This window comes from Podarcis cretensis (assembly GCF_951804945.1).
Source record: "Podarcis cretensis genome assembly, chromosome: 7".
In the NCBI taxonomy this organism is placed as follows: Eukaryota; Metazoa; Chordata; class Lepidosauria; order Squamata; family Lacertidae; genus Podarcis; species Podarcis cretensis.
The window spans coordinates 5,627,099-5,648,558 of record NC_137176.1 but is presented as its reverse complement, the minus strand read 5'-3'; the positions used below and the strand labels follow the sequence as shown (position 1 = coordinate 5,648,558).

The window sequence follows — 21,460 nt, the reverse complement described above, 5'->3', positions numbered from 1 at the left end:
ATAATGATGATAATGATAATGATAATTTATTATTTATACCCCGCCCATCTGGCTGGGTTTCCCCAGCCACTCTGGGCGGCTTCCAACAAAATATTAAAAATATTTTATCACTGCCTCTCCTTCTTTCTCAGTCTTACAGTCTTTCCCTAGCTTACAGATGACTTAGTCCTAACAGATGACAAATATTATCTTTAGCAGAGTCAATCCATTCAAATGAGTCTTATGCCTCTTTACAATTCCTATAATCCAATTTTTAAAAAGGCAGAATCACATTTCAAGATTACTATTTTTAAACAGATGCAATGTGCAGAAGGGAGTAGTAGACATTGATAAGTCTGTAAGATCTTCTTGATCACAAGGTATAGATGGATGCTGAATGCACACATACTAAAAAAAATGGAGATAGGTGCTGCTTCTAAGTATTTGTCCCACCTTTGTGGAAGAGACGCTCTCTGGGTGTGGAAGATAGAAACATGCAATATCATATCCCATTTATAGCATGCTTTGATCCAGCATCTTCCCTCCATCACCCTTGATAGCCAGTATTCTTGCAAAACTCTATCACTGATCATAACACTTTAAATTCCGTGTTATACAGTTTCACCTGCGTTACAGAATGTAAGTACCCGGTGTGCCATATACACCATGTTGGAAAAACGAGGGCAGACCTTTGTTACAATTTCAAAAAATCACAAATGAGTAGTCGCACACACACAAGCCTTGAAAAACCTGTTGCCACCTGCTTAAACGAGCACAACCTTTCAGATTTGGAAATATAGCCAAAAGGAAAACAAACAAAACTCATGTACTAGTCATATTGCATCTGAAGGATGATGCCCAGTCCTGGACATTGCATATTTAGAAGAATTTAGATAATTTGGAACAGGTGCAGAGAAGGGCCACGTAGATATGGTCCATGGTATAAAAGACAAGCCCTATGACTGGGTATGTTTAGCCTGAAGAAGAGAAGATTGTGACAGTATTCTTCACACACACACCCTGCAACAAATAAGACAAGGTATTTAAAATCAACACAAAGTAAAACTGATTTGTAGCTAAATATTATTAAGTTGGTTGCGCTTGTAATAAAGTCTAGGAACACTATGCTAAACCCAGAACTGCAGTATAACATCTGATCAGTAGAGGGCAGACATAACCCAAGAAATCTGTACCAAAGAAGAAATTACATTATTGCGATAGAATGATCGTCCTGTTACCTTTGAAGAATAAAGGGACAATTCTGACATTGTTAAATGTCTTCTTGGGTCCATTACCCTCAGATCTAAAGGAAAGTTCAAGCTTACCAGGTTCCATGAAAATATCTAACTTTATGGAAACATCCATACCTTATAGGTGCAGAAGACTACTGTATATTCTATGCCAAGATATCACCTTTTGCTTACATTGTTCATCAGGGATCTTAACTAAACAGTGTTCGAAATGTAGCTGAAAAGTGGGTGCCACCAAACAGCTTTTCTTCATTCTGAACAAGCAGGTTAGAAAACGAAAATATTACAGCCTTGCAGTCTAGGTCTTAAAATGTATCTGTGATTCTCACCTGTACACTGTTATCAGGGATGAGATTTTCACCCAGAGATTCATTCCCAATTCCAGAATCGTCCTTCAGAATGGGATCATCTGTGGCCACTGAGAGGTTTGGTTTCAGAAAGGCAAACTCATTCCGGTCTGCCTTAGACGCTAAGCACACTTCATATGAATAGGGCAATGTCAATGTCCCATTATTGTAATTGCAGGAAAATTTGTGGCCCAAGCTAGAGTACAAGTCAGTATTGTAGGATCCAAGCACTGTTGGGCTTCTCTGTCTCCGACATTTAAGTATTAAAACTGTTAAGACTGTAAAAAGGAATAAGAATGAGACCAAAGCCAAGGCTATAACTAAAATGGCATTCATATCAGACTGATACTTAGAGTCAATGGCTGGTTTGCTCATTTCCGGAAGTGCCTCTTGGAAGTTCTCGGCAACCACGAGGTTGAGGACCACAGTAGCTGAGCGCGGAGCCTTCCCATTGTCCTTCACCAAGATGACCAGCTTCTGTTTCACAGCATCTTTCTCCAGAAGGGCTCGTGATGTCCTGATCTCTCCTGTGTGGGTCCCAATGGTGAAGAGGGCCGGCTCCGTGGCCTGCAGCACTTGGTAGGAGAGCCAGGCATTGTGCCCAGAGTCTGCGTCCACAGCCACCACTTTGGTCACTAGGTAGCCTGGCTCTGCCGAGTGAGGAACCATCTCAAACAAGGCAGAGCCCTCAACACCCGGGACAGGATACAGAACGCGAGGACTGTTATCATTCTGATCCAAAATGTACACCCACACGGTGGCGTTGTTGCTGAGAGAGGGAGAGCCGCCATCTTGGGCCTTCACTTGGATCTGAAACTCCCTGAATTGCTCATAGTCAAAGGAGCGCTGTGCATAGATAGTTCCCGTCTCAGAGTTGATGGAGACGTAAGAGGAGAGAGGCAGCTCCTCCATGTTGCTGTTGAGGATGGAGTAAGTGATACATGAGTTGCGGTCCAGATCTGGGTCCGAGGCTTTGATGGCAAAAATGGAGGCACCTGAGGGATTGTTTTCAGGCACAAAGACACTATAAGTTGATTTTTCAAAGGCAGGGGGGTTGTCATTGATATCTGAAATCTGCAGGGAGATGGTTTTGTTGGAGGAAAGAGGGGGGCTACCTTTGTCCATGGCCGTGATTGTGATGTTGTACTCTGAGGCTTTTTCTCTGTCTAGGGGGCTCTCTGTAAGTAGCTTGTAGTAACTGTTAGATGAAGAAAGAATTTTAAAAGGCAAATTATATTGTATGTGGCAAGTAACCTTCCCATTTTCTCCTTCATCTCTATCATCCACATTGATCAAAGCTATCACAGTTCCTGGTAGAGAGTCTTCGGGAACTGGACTAAACATAGATGTTAGCAAAATCTCTGGAGCATTGTCATTCTCATCCAGAACTTCAATCTCAACTTTACAATGTGCCAGTAGTCCACCACCATCTTTGGCTTCCACTAACATCATATAGCTTCTGGATTCTTCAAAGTCTAAAGTCTCCCTAACTAAAATTGCTCCACTTTCTGGATCCAGGCTGAATTTCTGGCTTGTTTTAGCTGGGATATTGCTAAAACTGTATCTTATCTGTGCATAAGGACCTTCATCTGCATCAAAGGCTTTCACCTGGATCACTAACAATCCTTTTGGTGCACTCTCTTTTAGGCTGAGTTTATAGACTTCCTCAGTGAAAACAGGTGGGTTGTCATTGGCATCAGTGACATTAATCCATATCTGGGCTGTTCCAGTTTTTCTTGGTTCTCCACCATCCAGGCCTGTAAGGATCAAATGGAGTTTGTGCTCACTTTCCCGATCCAGAGGTTTGCTTTGCACTAAAATAGGGTATTTATTTCCATCTGGACTTTCTTTAACTTCCAAGGTGAAGTACTGATTACTGCTCAGCTGGTAATTTTGCAGAGAATTTATTCCAACATCAGGATCTTCAGCACTTGCAAGGGGGAATATGGCTCCAGTCAAGCTAGATTCACTTATTTCTAGCTTGATATCATCTTTTAAAAATTGTGGTGCATTATCATTAATATCCTCTATGGTGATGCTTATATGAAAAACATTTAGAGGGTTTTCAACCACAGTTTCAAAGTTAAGGACACAACGTGGTGATTTCCCACAGATTGCTTCTCGATCTATTTGGTCTCTGACATAGAAGTCTCCATGTTCCTCATTCACAGTAAAGAACTGAGCATTAGCTGCAGAAACAATACGGAGCTTCCTCTTCACCAGGTCTCTCTTACTCAGACCCAAATCCTTGGCCAGATTTCCCACAAGAGAACCCTTCTCCCTTTCCTCAGGAATTGAATACCAGACCTCTTCCGACATTGTCAGGCAGAACAAAGAGAATAACAAGGAAAGCTGTACTTGCCGCCGGAGTGGCTCCCTGCTTCCTGTGATCTTCAGCCATTTCCTCGGCTGCTTTGTTTGCATCTTTTCTTTTCTGATTCGGGTCTTCAAGTTTCTTTCATGCTGCAAGAAGTTGTTGTCAGGAGCAGGCATCATTCCGTGATGCAGTCTCAACGGGGAGGGATCCATTTTTGGCAGGATGCTATATTGTTGTCCCTCAATTCCAGCTCCTTCAGATTTGCAGAACTTAACTCAGTAATTGTTGCATCACAGGAAAAGTGAATGGACCCCTGATTTCTATCCTTATCCCGTATTGGCCAACAGCGGCACTCTGAGTCTCTGCTGGAAAACTGCAGGAGCACCTACTGGCACATGCTGATAAGAGTTCAGTGGCTGACAGGGTAGCAACATTTCTCATGAGATGTGCACAGGTTTATGAAATTATTTGGTTGTGTGTGCATTTCACAATTCTCTCTAAGGCAGTATGTGCAAGAGTGAGCACACATATGGTGCATACAGGAAACACTCTGAAGTTATTACCTTAACTATCAGTGGGCTTTGTATCAAGAACTTTATGAACAAAGTTTCTGAGGCAGATATATAGCACTCAGCACTTAATTTAAGAGGGTTTCCTTGCCATTCTGCTGAAAATCACCCAAAGATCTATCAGTAGATCCTGACCCACCACCTGCCCATCTCTCTCTAGGATATTGCATGCGATACTTCTGCAATAATTGCAACAATTTTGTTTTCTAGCCTTATATCCTATTCAATCTACAGAGACTGAGGATAGGCAAGAACGTTATATAAACAGACAAGTTGCAAATGATAATTGTAGTCACTGATAACAAAATCACAGAGTTTGAAATATGTTCCTAAAATCAGTATGGGCCATACAGGAATATATGTCTGAGTCCACATCCATGGCCACTACCTTAATGACAAGGTAGGTAGCCTAGCTCAGAGGAGCGAGGGGCCAGCTCTATCCCTGTGGAACCATCAATGGGAGGGGAGGGGTACAGGATTTGGGGAGCACTGTCATTTTGGTCCAGGATGAAGAGAGTCACTGAGACCTTGGAGCTGAGTGGTGGAGAGCCTCCATCCTTCCATGGAACTTAATCTCCTGGAACTTTTCATAAATGAAGGAACATCAGGCATAAATAACCCCAGACAGAATTAATAGAGTTATATAGACAAATTACTGATCTCATTTTTAATAAGTTATTCTCAGTCTGGATAAGTTGTTCTTCATGGACCTCACAACCCTGCCCCAGGACTGGATAGCTGAGATCCTGGCTGGCTCTCAGACTCTTCCTCATCTCTTTGGGGGCCACAGACTCAGAGAAGAAGGTGAACCAGGCAGGAACATAAGAGTTGCCACAGTGCCTGGCTAGCTGCTGCAGAGGCTACTCATGAGAAGGAATCAAATGGAAACAAGTCCTGACTGAGATCGCGGAAGGGGTGGATCCTCTAGCTCCTGTATAAGTTCCCAGTCTAAGTTCCTTCACTGCTGAAGCAACAGCTCCCATCTCCTCTTCAGTCTGGCACCAAACTGTAATGATTGCTGATCGATTTCTTCAGTTTGAAAGGGAGACTGTCAGAACTGAACACAGGATTTCTCTATGGATTCTTTAATCCTGATTTTGCATGTTTAGGAGGGCTTCTGTTGTCATCTTGATAGAGATTTCTTTGGGGTTTTTTTTTTGGCAGTACAATATGTGAGGATATGGCTAATTAAGGAGCATAGCCATACACAGGTAACAAGGATAACAAATATTAACAATCTCCATATTGAGCCTGGACTCACTGAATAATGGAGGCTTGTTTAAAGCCCAAGGCACTGTCATTGCATCAAGAAATGTGACTCAGGTTTTTGAAGTACCAGACCTTTCTGACTCTCCTCCTTAATATACTGTGAGGAGCAGATGGTGAGCAGCTTCCTCTTTGTGATTAAGAATTCTTTCTACCACCAGTTCAACATATCTGGCACCTCCAGCTGCTATTTTCATGTCCAGGAAAAAATTATTCTTTTAGCTGATTTTGTAGTTCTAGAGAGAATTGGTTTCCAAATCAGTGTCTTGTGCCTTATAGATGGCAAATTGGAGTTCTCTTGCTTTATTCTCACCAACTTTTGTTTCTGGTTCTTCTGATGGGAACCTGGGCCCATTGTCATTAATAGCTATCATTTCAATTTCCACTCCATAAATTTTCATTGACCCCTCCACATATAATCACAAAATTCATCACACACTTCTCTACCTCGCCACAAATTCCTCTCCATATATTTGGTCTGTGGTGTGTAAATGACCAGCTTCAGAGTAAAATACTGAGACCTATATTGTGAAAACAATGTACACCTCTCTCTGAAAGATCTCTTATATCCAGTCTCATCTCATTTGTGCAGAAGAAGCATGCACTCTACTACTGAAGCCACAGTTCTCCCTTTAATTACTGTTAGAGCTGACCATGATTTGGCCACAACACCATTTTAAAGAGCCCCAGAATATGAGGAACGCACTTTTGAGTATGTGTAGACTGCCTGTCTTTTATTGCTAAGTCACCGCAATAAACTTTCACGTGTCTGATGTTGGTGGGAAGTACTGTATAACAGGGCACAAGTAAAGTTGGGTTCCAAAATATTGGTTGGGGTGATGCAATACTTTCTGACTTCTTATAACAGCTGATTGTCTTCCACACCCTATTACAAACCATTCTTGAAACTCAGTTTTTATTAGCTTCAAAAGCCCCATCCATTATGGCATGGGGACTGCAAGTGAACAAAAACACGCCCCACAAATGCTCCCAGATTCACGGAAAGAGTCTTCTCTGGATCCTGGCCCAAGCCTTTCATGAAGCAGAAAACATTGGCACGATCTGAACTATTTTGGGGAAAATGTTTTACAGTTGTAAAATATATGCAAAATTTGTAGTACACAAAGAGTTCTAAAATATGAACAGATGATTTTAAACAGATTTTACGCAAGTGCAGCATTGAAAATATCTCCTGATACTCCCCTCTTCAGAGATCCCTATTTCTATGTGGAGGTTTGTGGCCAACATCAATATACTATTAATTAGCAAGAAGAGATCACTTCCCTATCTCCTGACAGCTAAAAAAAAACTTTTTAAAAAGCAAAGCTAATCAAGTAAAATTGCTACCTTATTTAATGAAAGTGGGTATAACAAAAAGGGTTGGGCTTCTCAGAGTCTTATGAGCTCCTCTTTGGTTACTTCATTCTGCTAAGCATAATTACATGTCAGGAAGTCTAATACATTTTAGTGAAGCATTCTTCCAAGTACATATGATCATGAGAGCAGCCAATGAAAATCAAAGTTATTTCTAGGAAACAAACCTAAAGAGAAACAATGATAAAGTAAATGATTCACAGTGAGCTCAGTGGTCTAGATAAAGGAAAATGAGTCATTTCAGCAAGAGATGCCCACCTCACTGCCGCTTTCTATGGTTGTTCACTGATTATTCCTTCATGTGTAGAATTCATGCACATTCCCCAATGTTTGTGCTGTCTCTGGCCCTGTCCAACATCTGCATATTCAGTGGAGCATTGGGAAGAAGAACCTACACGTTTACAGTTGTATGTGCATAGGTTTTAACCTGGCTTGGGTGTTATGACTGAACAAGGAATTGCAGTATTGTAAGGGTGCTGCATTATCAGGGTTCTCAATTGTGAGGAGGCTTCTAAGAGCTCAGTGCAGTGGATGGAGTCAGCTGACTGCAGGGCTGGCAAACAGGACCCCATGCTCCTTACTTGTGTTACGATTCTTTTCAGGTATAATAAAAAAACCTCTTTGTACTCAGTTTCTGTTGCATGGATTCAGCCTCTCCTGCACTGAAGCCATTATGCCACACCCTAGGCATCTCTTTTGTGTTACATCACATCTCCATGGCAGCCACTTTGTGTCAAGACACACCTCTATAGCAGCCATTTGTGGCTGGTGCCCACAACACTCTCTCCAAATTCCAAATGTGCTTACTGGACAAAAAAGGCTGGCTACCCTGCTTTATATTCACTATGCAAGAAAGGCCATTATTTGACTTGAGCATTATCAGTTTTGACATTGTCCTGTGCAAATGTCAGAAAAAGTGAATGCATTATATCTATATCTATATCTATATCTATATCTATATCTATATCTATATCTATATCTATATCTATATCTATATCTAATCATCTATATCATTTGTATCTATATCTATATCATTCTGCTAATTCACCTTGTATGAATGGCAGATTTTTTAAAAAAACTATATTTATTTTAAGATAGGTTTCGTTTCATTTGGAGCTCAAAGGTCAAACCCTGAGGAAGATAAGGAGAGCGGACCGAGGTGGTCTCCTCAGGTGAAGTACAAAATACAACACGAAAAGAATCCCAGGCCTCATTAGATTTTTACTCCATTCCCATAAAAGGTCACTGAAATTCCTCGAACATATTGGGTTTAAATGAAGTTACCTTTACTCTTATCAAGGTTTTATTCCATATTCTGATTGTAAAACATGCCACAGGAAATGTGAACATGGACGGCTCTCTTGCTAAAGAGCATATTTCATAGTCTGTAAGTTCTTTTCCAGGTGCTGTGGCCCCAGCACACATATGATCCACACAATATCTGTTGTTGACACATGAACAGCCCAGACTATTCTCAATCACAGCCACGTGGAGAAATGTGTGTGAACCAGCAATACATGCAACCAAACAAAATGTCCATGATAAGGGAATGCCACAAAATGCTGATTTCTATATTTTTGTATTACTAGTTCACAACATGTAGTTATATTATCCATGTTATCATGGGTGCCTTTGTTGTCAAGCTTCTACTAGGATGGCATATGTGTGGGAGAATGCTATTCTATTAGATGCTATTAATTTTCGGGGATAGAAAACCATATGGATAGAATTAATCTACTCAACAGATTGGTAAAAACCAAGGGAAATTATTCAATCTATAGCTACACTGATATAGCCAGATCACAACAAAAGCAGAAAAATAAGATGCTCAGCTTAATTTAGGAATGACTCACTTGTAAGAGTGCCATGAATCCAAGTACCCGTTGGATGTGCTAAGTAAGCATGTTCAGAATGCCTCAGTGGCATGCCGTTCAGGCAGGTCTAAGTACTGGTTCTTCCCATATAAAGCATCAGACACTTGAGCAGATAATGATCAAAAAGCAGTAGCTCATAATACCTATGAGGAAGAAAGATGTAGTGCCTACATCACAGTTTCTGAAAGCAACGCTTACCTGCTCACCAACCTCCTCTTTGGCACTGGCATCCCCACAGCTGCCATCCACAAGAACCACCTGAGAGCTATCATTGCATAGCAAGTTTTCTGCCACCTGGATATGGGGTTTCGGGAAAGAGATCTGCTCTTTCCTCATCTCTGACGATAGGCAGAGTTGGTAGGAATAAGGTAAAGTTCTTTCTTCATAGTTTGGTGGAAATATGACCTGCGCCTTAGAAAAAGCATTAGGTTCAAAGCATTGGAATAATTTGGGATTTCCTGATTGTCGAAGTTTCATGACAATGACCAGTATCACCGTCAGGAGGAATAAAAATGAGATCAATGCCAAAGCCAGCACCAAGTAAAACTGGAGGTCAGAATGATGCTCTGTGTCACTGGATTGCCTAGTCATTTCTGGAAGTGCCTCTTGGAAGTTCTCGGCAACCACGAGGTTGAGGACCACAGTAGCTGAGAGCGGAGCCTTCCCATTGTCCTTCACCAAGATGACCAGCTTCTGTTTCACAGCATCTTTCTCCAGAAGGGCTCGTGATGTCCTGATCTCTCCCGTGTGGGTCCCAATGGTGAAGAGGGCTGGCTCTGTGGCCTGCAGCACTTGGTAGGAGAGCCAGGCATTGTGCCCAGAGTCTGCGTCCACAGCCACCACTTTGGTCACTAGGTAGCCTGGCTCTGCCGAGTGAGGAACCATCTCAAACAAGGCAGAGCCCTCAACACCCGGGACAGGATACAGAACGCGGGGGCTGTTATCATTCTGATCCAAAATGTACACCCACACGGTGGCGTTGTTGCTGAGAGAGGGAGAGCCGCCATCTTGGGCCTTCACTTGGATCTGAAACTCCCTGAATTGCTCATAGTCAAAGGAGCGCTGTGCATAGATAGTTCCCGTCTCAGAGTTGATGGAGACATAAGAGGAGAGAGGTAGCTCCTCCATGTTGCTGTTGAGGATGGAGTAAGTGATACGTGAGTTGCGGTCCAGATCCGGGTCCGAGGCTTTGATGGAGAAAATGGAGGCACCTGAGGGATTGTTTTCTGGCACAAAGACACTGTAGCTTGATTTTTCAAAGGCAGGGGGGTTGTCATTGATGTCTGAAATCTGCAGGGAGATGGTTTTTTTGGAGGAGAGAGGAGGGCTACCTTTGTCAGTGGCCGTGATTGTGATGTTGTATCCTGAGGCTTTTTCTCTGTCCAATGGACTATCTGTGAGAATTTTGTAATAATTGTTAGATGAGGATAAGATTTTAAATGGTACATTACCTTGTAGATGGCATGTAATTTTTCCATTTTCTTCAGAATCTTTATCCTTTACATTGATAACAGCAATTACTGTCCCAGGAACAGAATCTTCAGGAATTGGACTAGATAAGGAGGCAAGAATGACCTCTGGGGCATTGTCATTCTCATCTATAATCTTTATTTCAATTTTACAGTGAGCCACTAATCCTCCTCCATCTCTTGCTTTTATTGCCATAGTGTACTTTTCTGTTTCCTCAAAATCAAGATTCTCTGTATTCATAATTATTCCATTTTGTGCATCTATCCTAAATTTCTTGTAGACTTTTTCTGGTACTTTACTGAAACTATAACTGATCTGACTATTTGGACCTTCGTCTCTATCAGAGGCTGCAATCTGAAGTATGGGAGACCCAACAGGGGAATTTTCCCTCACACTGACCTCGTAGACCTCTTGAGTGAAGACTGGTGGGTTGTCATTGGCATCTGTGACATTAATCCATATCTGCGCAGTCCCAGTTTTTCTGGGTTCACCCCCATCCAGGGCCGTAAGGATCAACTGAAGCGAGTGCTCACTTTCCCGATCCAAAGGTTTTTGCAGGACCAATTCTGCATATTTATGGCCATCCAGACTATCTTGAACCTCCAATGTGAAAAATTGATTTTGGCTTAACTGGTAGTCATGAAGGGAATTCTTCCCAATATCAGGATCTTCAGCTTTCCCAAGGAGAAATCTGGCACCTGGCAATGTGGATTCAATTATTTCAAGCCTTATATTGTCATCCAGGAAATGCGGTACATTGTCATTAATGTCCTGAATTGCTATACTTACATGGAAAACATTTAATGGATTTTCAACTAAGGCTTCAAGATTAATGAAGCACTGTGTGCTCTCTCTGCACATTCCCTCACGATCTATCCTCTCATTCACATACACATTTCCATTTTCTGCATTGATACTGAAATATGGTTTTTTACCTTCAGAAATGATATGCAGGTTTCTATTCCTCAGTTCTCTGGCATTCAGTCCCAAATCCTTGGCAAGATTTCCCACAAAGGACCCCTTTGCCATCTCCTCAGGGATGGAATAGTGAATTGACTCTGAGATCTCCCAGCAGAGGAAAAACAATAATAGTAGAAGCAAAATGTGGCTTCTGAATGCCCTGAAGCTTTCTCTAGGAATAACTTCCATCCTCATCTCCATTCTCCTGCTAATGAGCAGGTGAGCTTTTTGTTGTTGTTCAAAAAACAGGGATACAGAAGAATAAGTTGATTCCCTTGATTTCCCTCTCAGTTTGCTTGTATCCCATTTGTTTCCTCATCTCAGTAACAGCAGGCAGGACTTTGTAGTCTGTTCTTTCTGTAGCTGGTAAGTAGCAATCTGACAGTGGATCCCTAATAGCTCCCAAATTGGCCAACAGCGGCACTGTGAGTTCCAACTGAAGAACTGCAAGTGAATCAGCTCTAAGAATAAACCGGAAGAACTGAAATATATGTTTTCCCTCTCCATAAAAAAACATTTTAATACTTTGAAAGCAACATTTAGTGACTAAAAGCAATTGTGTTATGTATTACAGTACTAAGTTCTTGACCATATTGATGGATGTGTGCAACCCCTTCAGACTTTTAATGTTTTCAACAAAATATCCCTCACAGGCCATTTGCAAGAAAATCACTTTACATATATAAAATATTATATTTTACTTAGATGAAAGTTCTGGATTTCATCCCTTATATTCCCTTCTTTTTTGAAATAAGAATTGCTTTAAAAATATATATATCCACACTTTTAACATTCCTTATTTTTTTAAAAAATGTATTTGTAAAAAAGTATTTTTTAAAAAAGAAGGGAAAGGATCACTTTTTTGTAGATTCAGTCCAGTAAAGATGGTTTGTGTTCATAGGATTCTTCTACAGTGGCACCTCGGGTTACATACGCTTCAGGTTACAGACTCCGCTAACCCAGAAATAGTACCTCGGGTTGAGAACTTTGCTTCAGGATGAGAACAGAAATCGTGCTCCAGCAGCGCGGCAACAGCAGGAGGCCCCATTAGCTAAAGTGGTGCTTCAGGTTAAGAACAGTTTCAGGTTATGAACGGACCTCCGAAACGAATTAAGTACTTAACCTGACGTACCACTGTACCTGAAATGTTTGATGCCAATGGACAGTTTTCTGAAACTCTTCCCTCAAGACCAGTAGATTTTTTTGACTTTGACAACAATGTTTCAGTACATTTTCCAAATAAGGGAGGAAATGAGCTGCTAACAATTATGCAGAGGATACAACAGCTTGCCAATATGGCAAGGTTGAACACATTTATACTACATCTATCACCAATGCAGATCCCCACAAACTGTGAGATGAGAGCACCACTGAAATTCACACTCCCCGACTCAACCAGCTGAGAATTTCTCCATCTGTGCAACCTGATGGCCAGTAACACAAGGAGGAAGATGAGGAACAAGCAGGAGACAAAAGCCACTGCAAGGACTAGGTAGAAGGTGAGGTTAGACGGAGGAGCAGATGATGGAACTGTCTGTGCTAACTTAGAGAAACATAGAGAGAGGAAACAAAGTCAAATTTCAAAACTATGTTAGAAAAAAAGAAGGTTCAGCACCAGAAGAGAGATTAATGGTGAACATTTCCAGTTGTAGGAGCAATTCAGACATTGTATAGACAGTGGCGTAGCGTGGGTTGTCAGCACCCCGGGCAAGGCAAGTAATTTGTGCCCCCTAACCCTGGATTTGTGCCCCCTAACCCTATCCCTAACCCTAACCCCCAGATGTTGCGCCCGGTGCGGCCGGCCCCCCCTGCACCCCCCACGCTACGCCACTGTGTATAGAACATTGTGCCGTATCATTCTTTGGATATTTTCATGAAAAAAGTTATAAAACAATCTATTAAGGAGTCTTTAAGTTTGGGGTACATTGCCTTAGATTAGTTTGCTTTCTCTTTCTCTTTCCAACAATATGATATTTTGATTCGGTGGGGGAACACTGGTGGGAGCAACACTGAAATAAGAGTGGCCCAGATACATTGCATGGAATTCATTCTCTTGTTGATCAGGAGGGGTGGAATTGTGAGAGGAAAGAGCACCCTCTCAGGCCACAATACTCCTTTATATACACATCTCCTAAAAACACAGAAACCTATGCTTGCACCATATAATCTGCTGCTTCTGGTTAGTTAATCAGTTAATCCTACTTCATTACTCATAAGCACTGATAAATTAAGATCCTCACTACAAGTAACACACAGAAGGAATGTATAAGAGAGCATTTTTAGATTACAACTCTGAAAGTGTGTTTAGGGGCAACACGTTTATGTTAAATGCTCTTAAGTATCTGCTATGAGAGAATGGCCAGGATTGGGATAAGATGGTGGTTTCATTGGTTTGATGTTGCCTCTGATTCCTGGAATAGGATGGGTGTAGTAATCATGTGATCTGATATTTTGCTGCCATAAAAATGCTAAGTTTTGTCATAGTGCATTCATGTTGTATGCAAAAATTACTACAGTAAGTCTGGAACGCATCTGGAGAACAATTGCAAATCCAACCAAATGACCGGTTTGCGCAGTGTTTTAAAGACAGGCTTTAAAAGGAAACAGTTGTAGATGGTCTACACAGAAACCTAGGAGGATGCAACAAAGAAATAAAAGAAATAAAATTGAATCCATGTCATAGGGTTGCCATATGTCCTCTTTTGCCAGGACATGTCCTCTTTTTCATGGGTATGTATAATGAGAGTCGTCATTTTACATACATTAAAACATTAGTTAAAAGTAGAGGTTGGCAAATGTGTCCTCTTTTTTCTATTCAAAATATGGCAACCCAGGAAGATAAAAAATGATAAGAGGACCACAAGAAACAAATGAATAGAACAGAGATGGATCAGGTGGACTGCGTATTTCAAGGAGAAGAATAGTTGACAAAGTGCAGATAGAAGAAGAATGGCAATAGAATGAAAAATTGTAAAACAAAATTATAATTTAATGGCAGTATGCCATAAATAGAACTTCCAGTATGGATGAGATGTGTCAGAAAATGGAATCACAATGTGTAGTTTTTGTTCTCACTCTTACATTTAGCCTTATTTTGATTTACAGTATTTATAGCACACTCTTCATTGAATATTTTCAGTCCCAATGACTTGAGTCCACTAAAGTTTATACCATAACAAATATGTTTGGTTTGCATCCAATGCTTATGTTTCTTCTCCCCTCCCTTCCCTGCAGTCCTTCCTCTGCTCTGGAGGATCCCCAAATTGTCCTAATAAACAGTATTTAAGAGATCAGCTTGGCCCTACAACACTGAAAAATGGCAAAGCCCAACCCCTACCCCAAATGAGGAAGCAACTACAAATGAAGAAAGAAATTGTCAGTCTGCATCTAAAGCACCATGCTGGTCATTCCTTTTGATGGGAATCCCATAAAAACTTCCCCTATACTTTTCCAGCCCCCAGAGCTCCAGTTTACAACTAGCTGCTGTACAGAGCTTAGATAATTTGAAGGCTGGGTGATGGGAAAAGAGAGAGGGCAGGAGAAGGCAAAGCCACACATAAAATGATGGCCAGCACATTGCCATTTGTGTGCACCTGAGGATATGGCAGGAAAGAGGAGTGGAAGCAAAGCCTTTCCTCCTCCCAGGAAGGGAAGGGGTTGTGATCGGGAGACGATTCCTGTGTCATGCAGGGGGCACTCCGCCCCCTGCTTCAACTCCAGGGCTGGCGTGCCACGCCCCTCCCCAGTTGGGCACCCAATAGGGAAGCTCGGCGGGGGCGTGGCTTGCTGCTCAAACGCAGCCGCGGCAGCCATCCCCACCACTGCACACACATTTTCTTTGAGTCACCCACCCTCCACTCCCTTTAGATTAGCTGTTCCTGAGACTTTGCTATGGACCTCTGGTTGGTCGCCCTGTTTAACCAGGGGGCCTGGTAGGAGTTTTTTCCAATTGGCTAAATTGGCCCAGCCTCTTGGGTTTTTTTCCACCTACCTCGTAGCAACCGTCCCAGCTTTCCTGGTATTTGGTGGTTAGGCATTGGAATGTGTTGTTGGTGTTTCGGGGGGTAAGGTGTGGCCATCGCCTTCCCCGGCAATTTTGCGTATTCCGCTAAGGGAATCCGGCGGTCGTGGATCCTGTCCGATGCCCGTGTGGCGGGGGGCCATGGCACGACCCCCGGTGACATCAGGAAGAGAGCCTATAGTTGGATTAGCATCAACAGGCTTCCCCTACTGGTGGTTAACTCCTCCTCAGACTCACCCCTCTACGAGTGGGTGGAGTCTAATGTTCCGTGGTCCAATGCCTAAGCCAATACCTTCTCACATCCTGTAATCAATAAAGTTGTGGCCTTTACCTTACCCATTAACCTTATATTCTGTGTCCACATGTCTTTATTCCCCAAGTGGGGATCGGGTCCTCGAATCACAAGCAAGAAGCTTGCATACAGATGCATCCTAAATATAATTATTCTTAAATCGTTCAGCACTTCTGCACACTACTTCTGGAAACCTCAATAAAGCTACTCCTTACGGACATCATTACTTTGAAAGTCCAAGACACTGAGACTGCAGTCTTATACATGTTCACTTCACCTGGAGTTCCTTTTGAGTAGACATGCATGGGATCCTACTGTTAACTTCCAACGTCATAAATACCACAGAACTGGTTTAGTAGTCCAACTGAGTAAAGCAAAGCTACTTGGATCCAATGCTTAGATATTTTTGCCTTGACACTATAAACCTTACTCTTTTATCATGAATAAATGAGTAGACGGTTCATGAGGGGCCCAATAAATAAGGCTGAGCTACTGCTTTCCAGATTTAAATAACTCATTTTTCAGTAAACCTATATGTCAGAGAAAATGAATTCTCCTCCATATAATGTTTCAGTGTCAGTTATGGTAAAAGATCATGCAGCGTGCAATGAAAAATATTCTGGAATAAACCCTACCTTATCATCACTTGCCATCTCAGAAATTAAATTGCTTCCTCCATTGCCTGTAAAAGGCACAGCAGGATTTTCACCAACAATAATATTGTCTGCAATCTGAACACTGGGTGTCAGGAAGGCAAACTCATTCTTCCTGGTCTCAGAAGACAGACACAGCTGGTAGGAATAGGGCAAAGTCCCATCTTCAAAGTTGGGTGGGAAGATGGCACCATTCTTGGAATGGGGAACAGGACCAAAGCACTGTAGGAATCTGGGATGCCCTGATTGACGGAGCTTCATTGTAATGGCCAGAATAACAGTCAAGAGGAACAAGAAGGAGATCACAGCTAAGGCCAGCACCAAGTAGAACTGCAGGTCAGACTGATACTCCGAGCTGCTGGGTTGGCTCTTCATTTCCGGAAGGGCCTCCTGAAAGTTCTCAGCAAACACCAGGTTCAGAGTAATGGTGGCCGAGAGAGACGGCTGCCCGTTATCCTTCACCATAATGACCAGTCTCTGTTTCACAGCGTCTCTCTCCACAAAGGCCCTGGCGGTCCTGATCTCTCCAGTATGAGAACCAACCGTGAAGAGTGCCGGCTCAGTGGCCTGAGTCAGGTGGTAGGAGAGCCAGGCATTGTGTCCAGAATCTGCATCCACGGCCACCACCTTGGTGACAAGATAATCTGCCTCGGCCGAACGAGGCACCATCTCAAACAAGGCTGAGCCCTTGGCTTCTTGTGAGGGGGACAGGATACGAGGGCTGTTATCATTCCTGTCAAGAACAAACACCCTGACGCTCACATTGCTGCTGAGAGGGGGAGAACCCCCATCTTGGGCCTTCACTTGCAGCCGGAACTCTCTGAATTGTTCATAGTCAAAGGATCTCTGGGCATAGATGGTGCCGGTCTCTGAATTTATGGAGATATAGGAGGAGATGGGAAGCTCCTCAATGTTGCTGTTGAGGATGGAGTATGTGATCCGTGAGTTCTGGTCCATGTCAGAATCAGAGGCTTTGATGGTGAAAATGGAGGCACCTGAAGGATTGTTTTCTGGCACATAGATGCTGTAGGTTGATCTCTGAAATGTAGGGGCATTATCATTGATATCTGAGATCTGTAGTGAGATTGTTTTGTGTGTGGAAAGAGGTGGAGTTCCTTTATCAGTTGCTGTGATTGTAATATTGTATGCAGGAGCTATTTCTCTGTCCAAAGGACTGTCTGTCTGGAGCTTGAAGTAATTGTTAGATGAGGGAAGAACTTTGAAGGGTAAATCATTGTTTAAGTAGCAAGTAACCTTTCCATTATCACCACTATCTTTGTCATTCACATTAATCAGAGCAATTACAGTTCCCGGCAGAGAATCTTCAGGAACAGGACTGAACATGGAGGCTAAAGTCACCTCTGGGGCATTATCATTCTCATCAAGCACAGTTATTTCAATATTGCAATGTGTCAACAATCCGCCACCATCTTTTGCTGTAACCATCATTGTATATTTTTCAGTTTCTTCAAAGTCCAACGGATCTATAAGAGTGATTGTACCGTTGATTGGATCCAGTCTGAATTTAAATTGGACATTTGCTGGTATATTGCTGAAATGATACCTGATTTGGGCATTTGTACCTTCATCTTTATCTGAGGCTGAAACCTGAAGCACAGGAGATCCAAGGGGAGTATTCTCCCTCAAACTGACCTTGTACACCTCTTGAGTGAAAACAGGTCGGTTGTCATTGACATCCATGACATTAATCCGTATCTGGGCTGTTCCAGTTTTCCTAGGCTGACCCCCATCCAAGGCTGTAAGGATTAAGTGAAGGGTCTGTTCATTTTCCCGATCCAGTGGTTTATTTAGCACTAATTCTGCATAACTATTTCCATCTTTTCTCTCTCTAACTTCCAAAGTGAAGTACTGATTGGAGCTCAGCTGGTAATCCTGGAGAGAGTTCATCCCAATGTCAGGATCTTCCGCCTTCCCAAGGAGAAACTGTGTACCTAGCAGAGTGGATTCAAGGATCTCTAAACTGATATTGCTATTCAGGAATTGGGGTGCATTATCATTAACATCCTGGATTTCTACTGTTACATGGAAAACATTCAGCGGGTTTTCCACCACAACTTCAAACTGAACAAAGCAAAGTGGATTTTTGCCACATATCCCCTCCCTATCAATCCTGTCATTTACATAGAGGTTTCCATTCTCTGCATTGATACTGAAATGCTGCATTTTAGCCACAGACACAGTGTGCAGATTGCGATGTTTTAGTTCTTTGGTGCTCAGTCCCAGCTCCTTGGCCAGGTTCCCCACAACGGAACCCTTTGCCATCTCCTCAGGGGTTGAATAATGAATCTGCTCTGATGCAGCCCAACAGGTAAAAGACAATAGAGAGAGAAGCAGTACTTGCCTTGTGAGTGCCCTGCCATTCCCTGTGTGCCTTCTCTCCATCTGGCTGGTTCTCTCAAAAACAGGCTGCTTCCTTTTCTCAGTTTCCTATGCTCAAGCTCTCACAGTGATGCAGGAAACAACATGAGGTATCACTGAGGAAGAATAAATTGCCCTTGTTCTCATATGTGTGCAAAGCAAAAGAGATTTTTCCTTCTCTGCAAGAGTTCCCTGTCTCTGTGCTCTTCAGTTGGCTTGATCTGAATAGCAGGGATGGGAGTTACTGCAGTCTAGGAAGCATCACTGGATCTCTATCCTCTCTCTGGCTCTCATACTGGCCAACACTGACACTTGGAGGACCACTCAAGGAACTGCAAGGAAAACCATGTTCACCATAACATAGAAAGATGGAACTGAAAGAATGTACATGTTTCTACAATGTGAACTTTCTCTTTAGCCAACTGCAAGTGGGGCATTTGAAAAAGCTTTTCCTTGTTTCACCTTTGTTTAGCATATTTATTACTTATTACTTTTATTGTCCACCCTTTCAGCAACAAAGGCTTCCAGGGTGGGGTACAGGTCCAAAACAGCAATATAAATAAAACAAAAATAAAATAAACTACACTCAGAGACCAACTAAGTTTGTTATTGATATGAGCTTTCACGTGCATGCACACTTCTTTGTGCATGCACACGAAAGCTCATACCAATAACAAACTTAGTTGGTCTCTAAGGTGCTACTGGAAGGAATTTTTTTATTTTGTTTCAACTACGGCAGACCAATACAGTTACCTACCTGTAACTACACTCATAATGTTTGGTTATGAATAGATTTCATTTATTTTCTAACTGGCCTCAATCCAGCTCCCTTTCAAAATGGGATTGGTGGCTCTGGCAGATTTTCATTATTCCCCTTACACATACATGCAAAAGAAGCACAAACTATCCCTTTTTAAATGCAGTGGAAGGCCCTTTGAGATACAGTGGTGCCTCACAAGACAAAATTAATCCGTTCCGCGAGTCTCTTTGTCTTGCGGTTTTTTCGTCTTGCGAAGCACGGCTATTAACGGCTTAGCGGCTATTAACGGCTTAGCGGCTTTAAGAAAAAGGAAACAAACTCGCAAGAACTCGCAAGACGTTTCGTCTTGCGAAGCAAGCCCATAGGGAAATTTGTCTTGCGAAGCACCTCAAAAAACGGAAAACTCTTTCGTCTAGCGAGTTTTTTGTCTTGCGAGGCATTCGTCTTGCGGGGCACCACTGTACTAGGTGTGGATAAACTTCTGGATAATTCCCCCCCGCTTCACTCAGTTCCCTTCAACAACAAAGTGAAGTATGGGCTCTCTTTTCCCTGCTACTCTTCTCAGTAACCTCAGTTCATGGTAGATGTGGGCAGAGATGGCAGTTAGAGTTTTGCAGACATATTCAAAGGAAGAGTCCTCTTTTGCCTTCCTTGTCAATAATGGGTGTAGCTTCTTCATGCACTAGGACTTTGACTGAGGAGGCTGCAGCTCCCAGAGGAGGCCAGTGGCTCTCTCCAAGGTCTTCAGCAAAGGGGTCAGAAGGCAGCAGTGGAACACAGAGGCTAGAGCTACTTTCAGTGGCTTTTTAGATAGTACTGTGAAAATTGAGATTGCATCTGGGACCGTAGTTTCGCTTACATGAAGATGATACTCATGTCCACTTTTTATTGGTAATATGGTGACATTGTTAATATAATATACTTGTGTACAGTTATAACCAGTATATTTAACGTTCCCCCACCATATTACATATCTGTGTTGCCCAAATAAACTGTGCCATTAATTTGAAGCAGAGAATTGAATCCTGTCATGGTAAAGAGTGTGGGATGGTTCATGGTTTGAGAGTTTCTTTATCACCAGTAGTTGCTGATCCTTGGTGATACTTCCAAGTGAAGAGCCTTCCTCCATTTCCTCAGGGAAAAAGTGGCGAATCTTCAAGGAGTGGTAATGACTTGCCAATGTTAACAGATAAAAGAGACAGAGTGATAAAAGATTTGTCAGTCTAAGGTGTTAGAAGGGAGATCTTCTGATTCTGAGGTATAAATAGGACCAATGTGAGCAATTTTGTTAGCAGGTTTTATTGAAAATATGCCACTGTGGTCTTTAGGAGGTAGCTTGCTTTGGGTGGTGGGGATAGATTGAGTTGTAACTTCCTGTCAACAGCTAAAACAATCCTGCGTGGCACCCCCATGCAATTTCAGCGAACAAAGAAACTCTCTTTGCTGCTCCTAAGACAAATCATAGAAATGCAAACGGGCCTTGTGCCATGTTCAGACATATTCAACAAAAGCGTGACATTCTTTATAAAGTTATCTAACTCCATCCAGAACTGAAAGATTTTCATTGCTCTCATAGCTTCTCTTATTCATATTGCAGAAAGTTTTTTAAAAATCATACAAAATATAAGGATGATAAATATACAATTACATATGGGTTGAGCTAACCGGAGGCAACTATAGCAGGACACACATCAAAACTACCCCCCTCCCACCATTGGGACTTTGTAGAGTTATGTGGCCACTGCCAGATCCACAGCCCTGCTGTTCACATTAGCCATGGCAGAATATGGGGATCCAGAATGATCTGGTCCGAGTCTGTTGCATGACTGCAGCAAGACTGACTCAGGATGCAGCAGTTACTGGGCCAGCTCAGCCATGTCCCTGCCCTCAGAATGCCCCATTTGGGGCTCTCCATTGGCTCCTGCACATCCAGCAGGTAGAAGGTCATG

At 42.4% G+C, this 21,460-nt stretch overlaps 1 protein-coding gene and 2 pseudogenes across 3 annotated transcripts in view; all 3 read right to left on the bottom strand.

The window, feature by feature from the left end:
• Positions 1-3,928, bottom strand: part of LOC307219562 (uncharacterized protein) — a 63,887-nt gene extending 59,959 nt beyond the window's left edge. The window contains exon 1 of the mRNA XM_079982807.1: positions 1,559-3,928. Coding sequence (XP_079838933.1) covers positions 1,559-3,895 — 2,337 coding nt within the window. The 5' untranslated portion in view covers positions 3,896-3,928. The remainder of the gene's footprint in view (positions 1-1,558) is intronic.
• A 5,144-nt stretch (positions 3,929-9,072) lies between these two features.
• LOC307219561 (protocadherin gamma-B5 pseudogene) lies at positions 9,073-11,475 on the bottom strand (annotated as a pseudogene). Its single transcript has one exon. The product of its transcript is annotated as a protocadherin gamma-B5 pseudogene (transcript).
• Positions 11,476-16,312: 4,837 nt separating this feature from the next.
• On the bottom strand, positions 16,313-18,655 carry LOC307219560 (protocadherin gamma-B7 pseudogene; annotated as a pseudogene). The gene has a single exon. The product of its transcript is annotated as a protocadherin gamma-B7 pseudogene (transcript).
• Between the last annotated feature and the right edge of the window lie 2,805 nt (positions 18,656-21,460).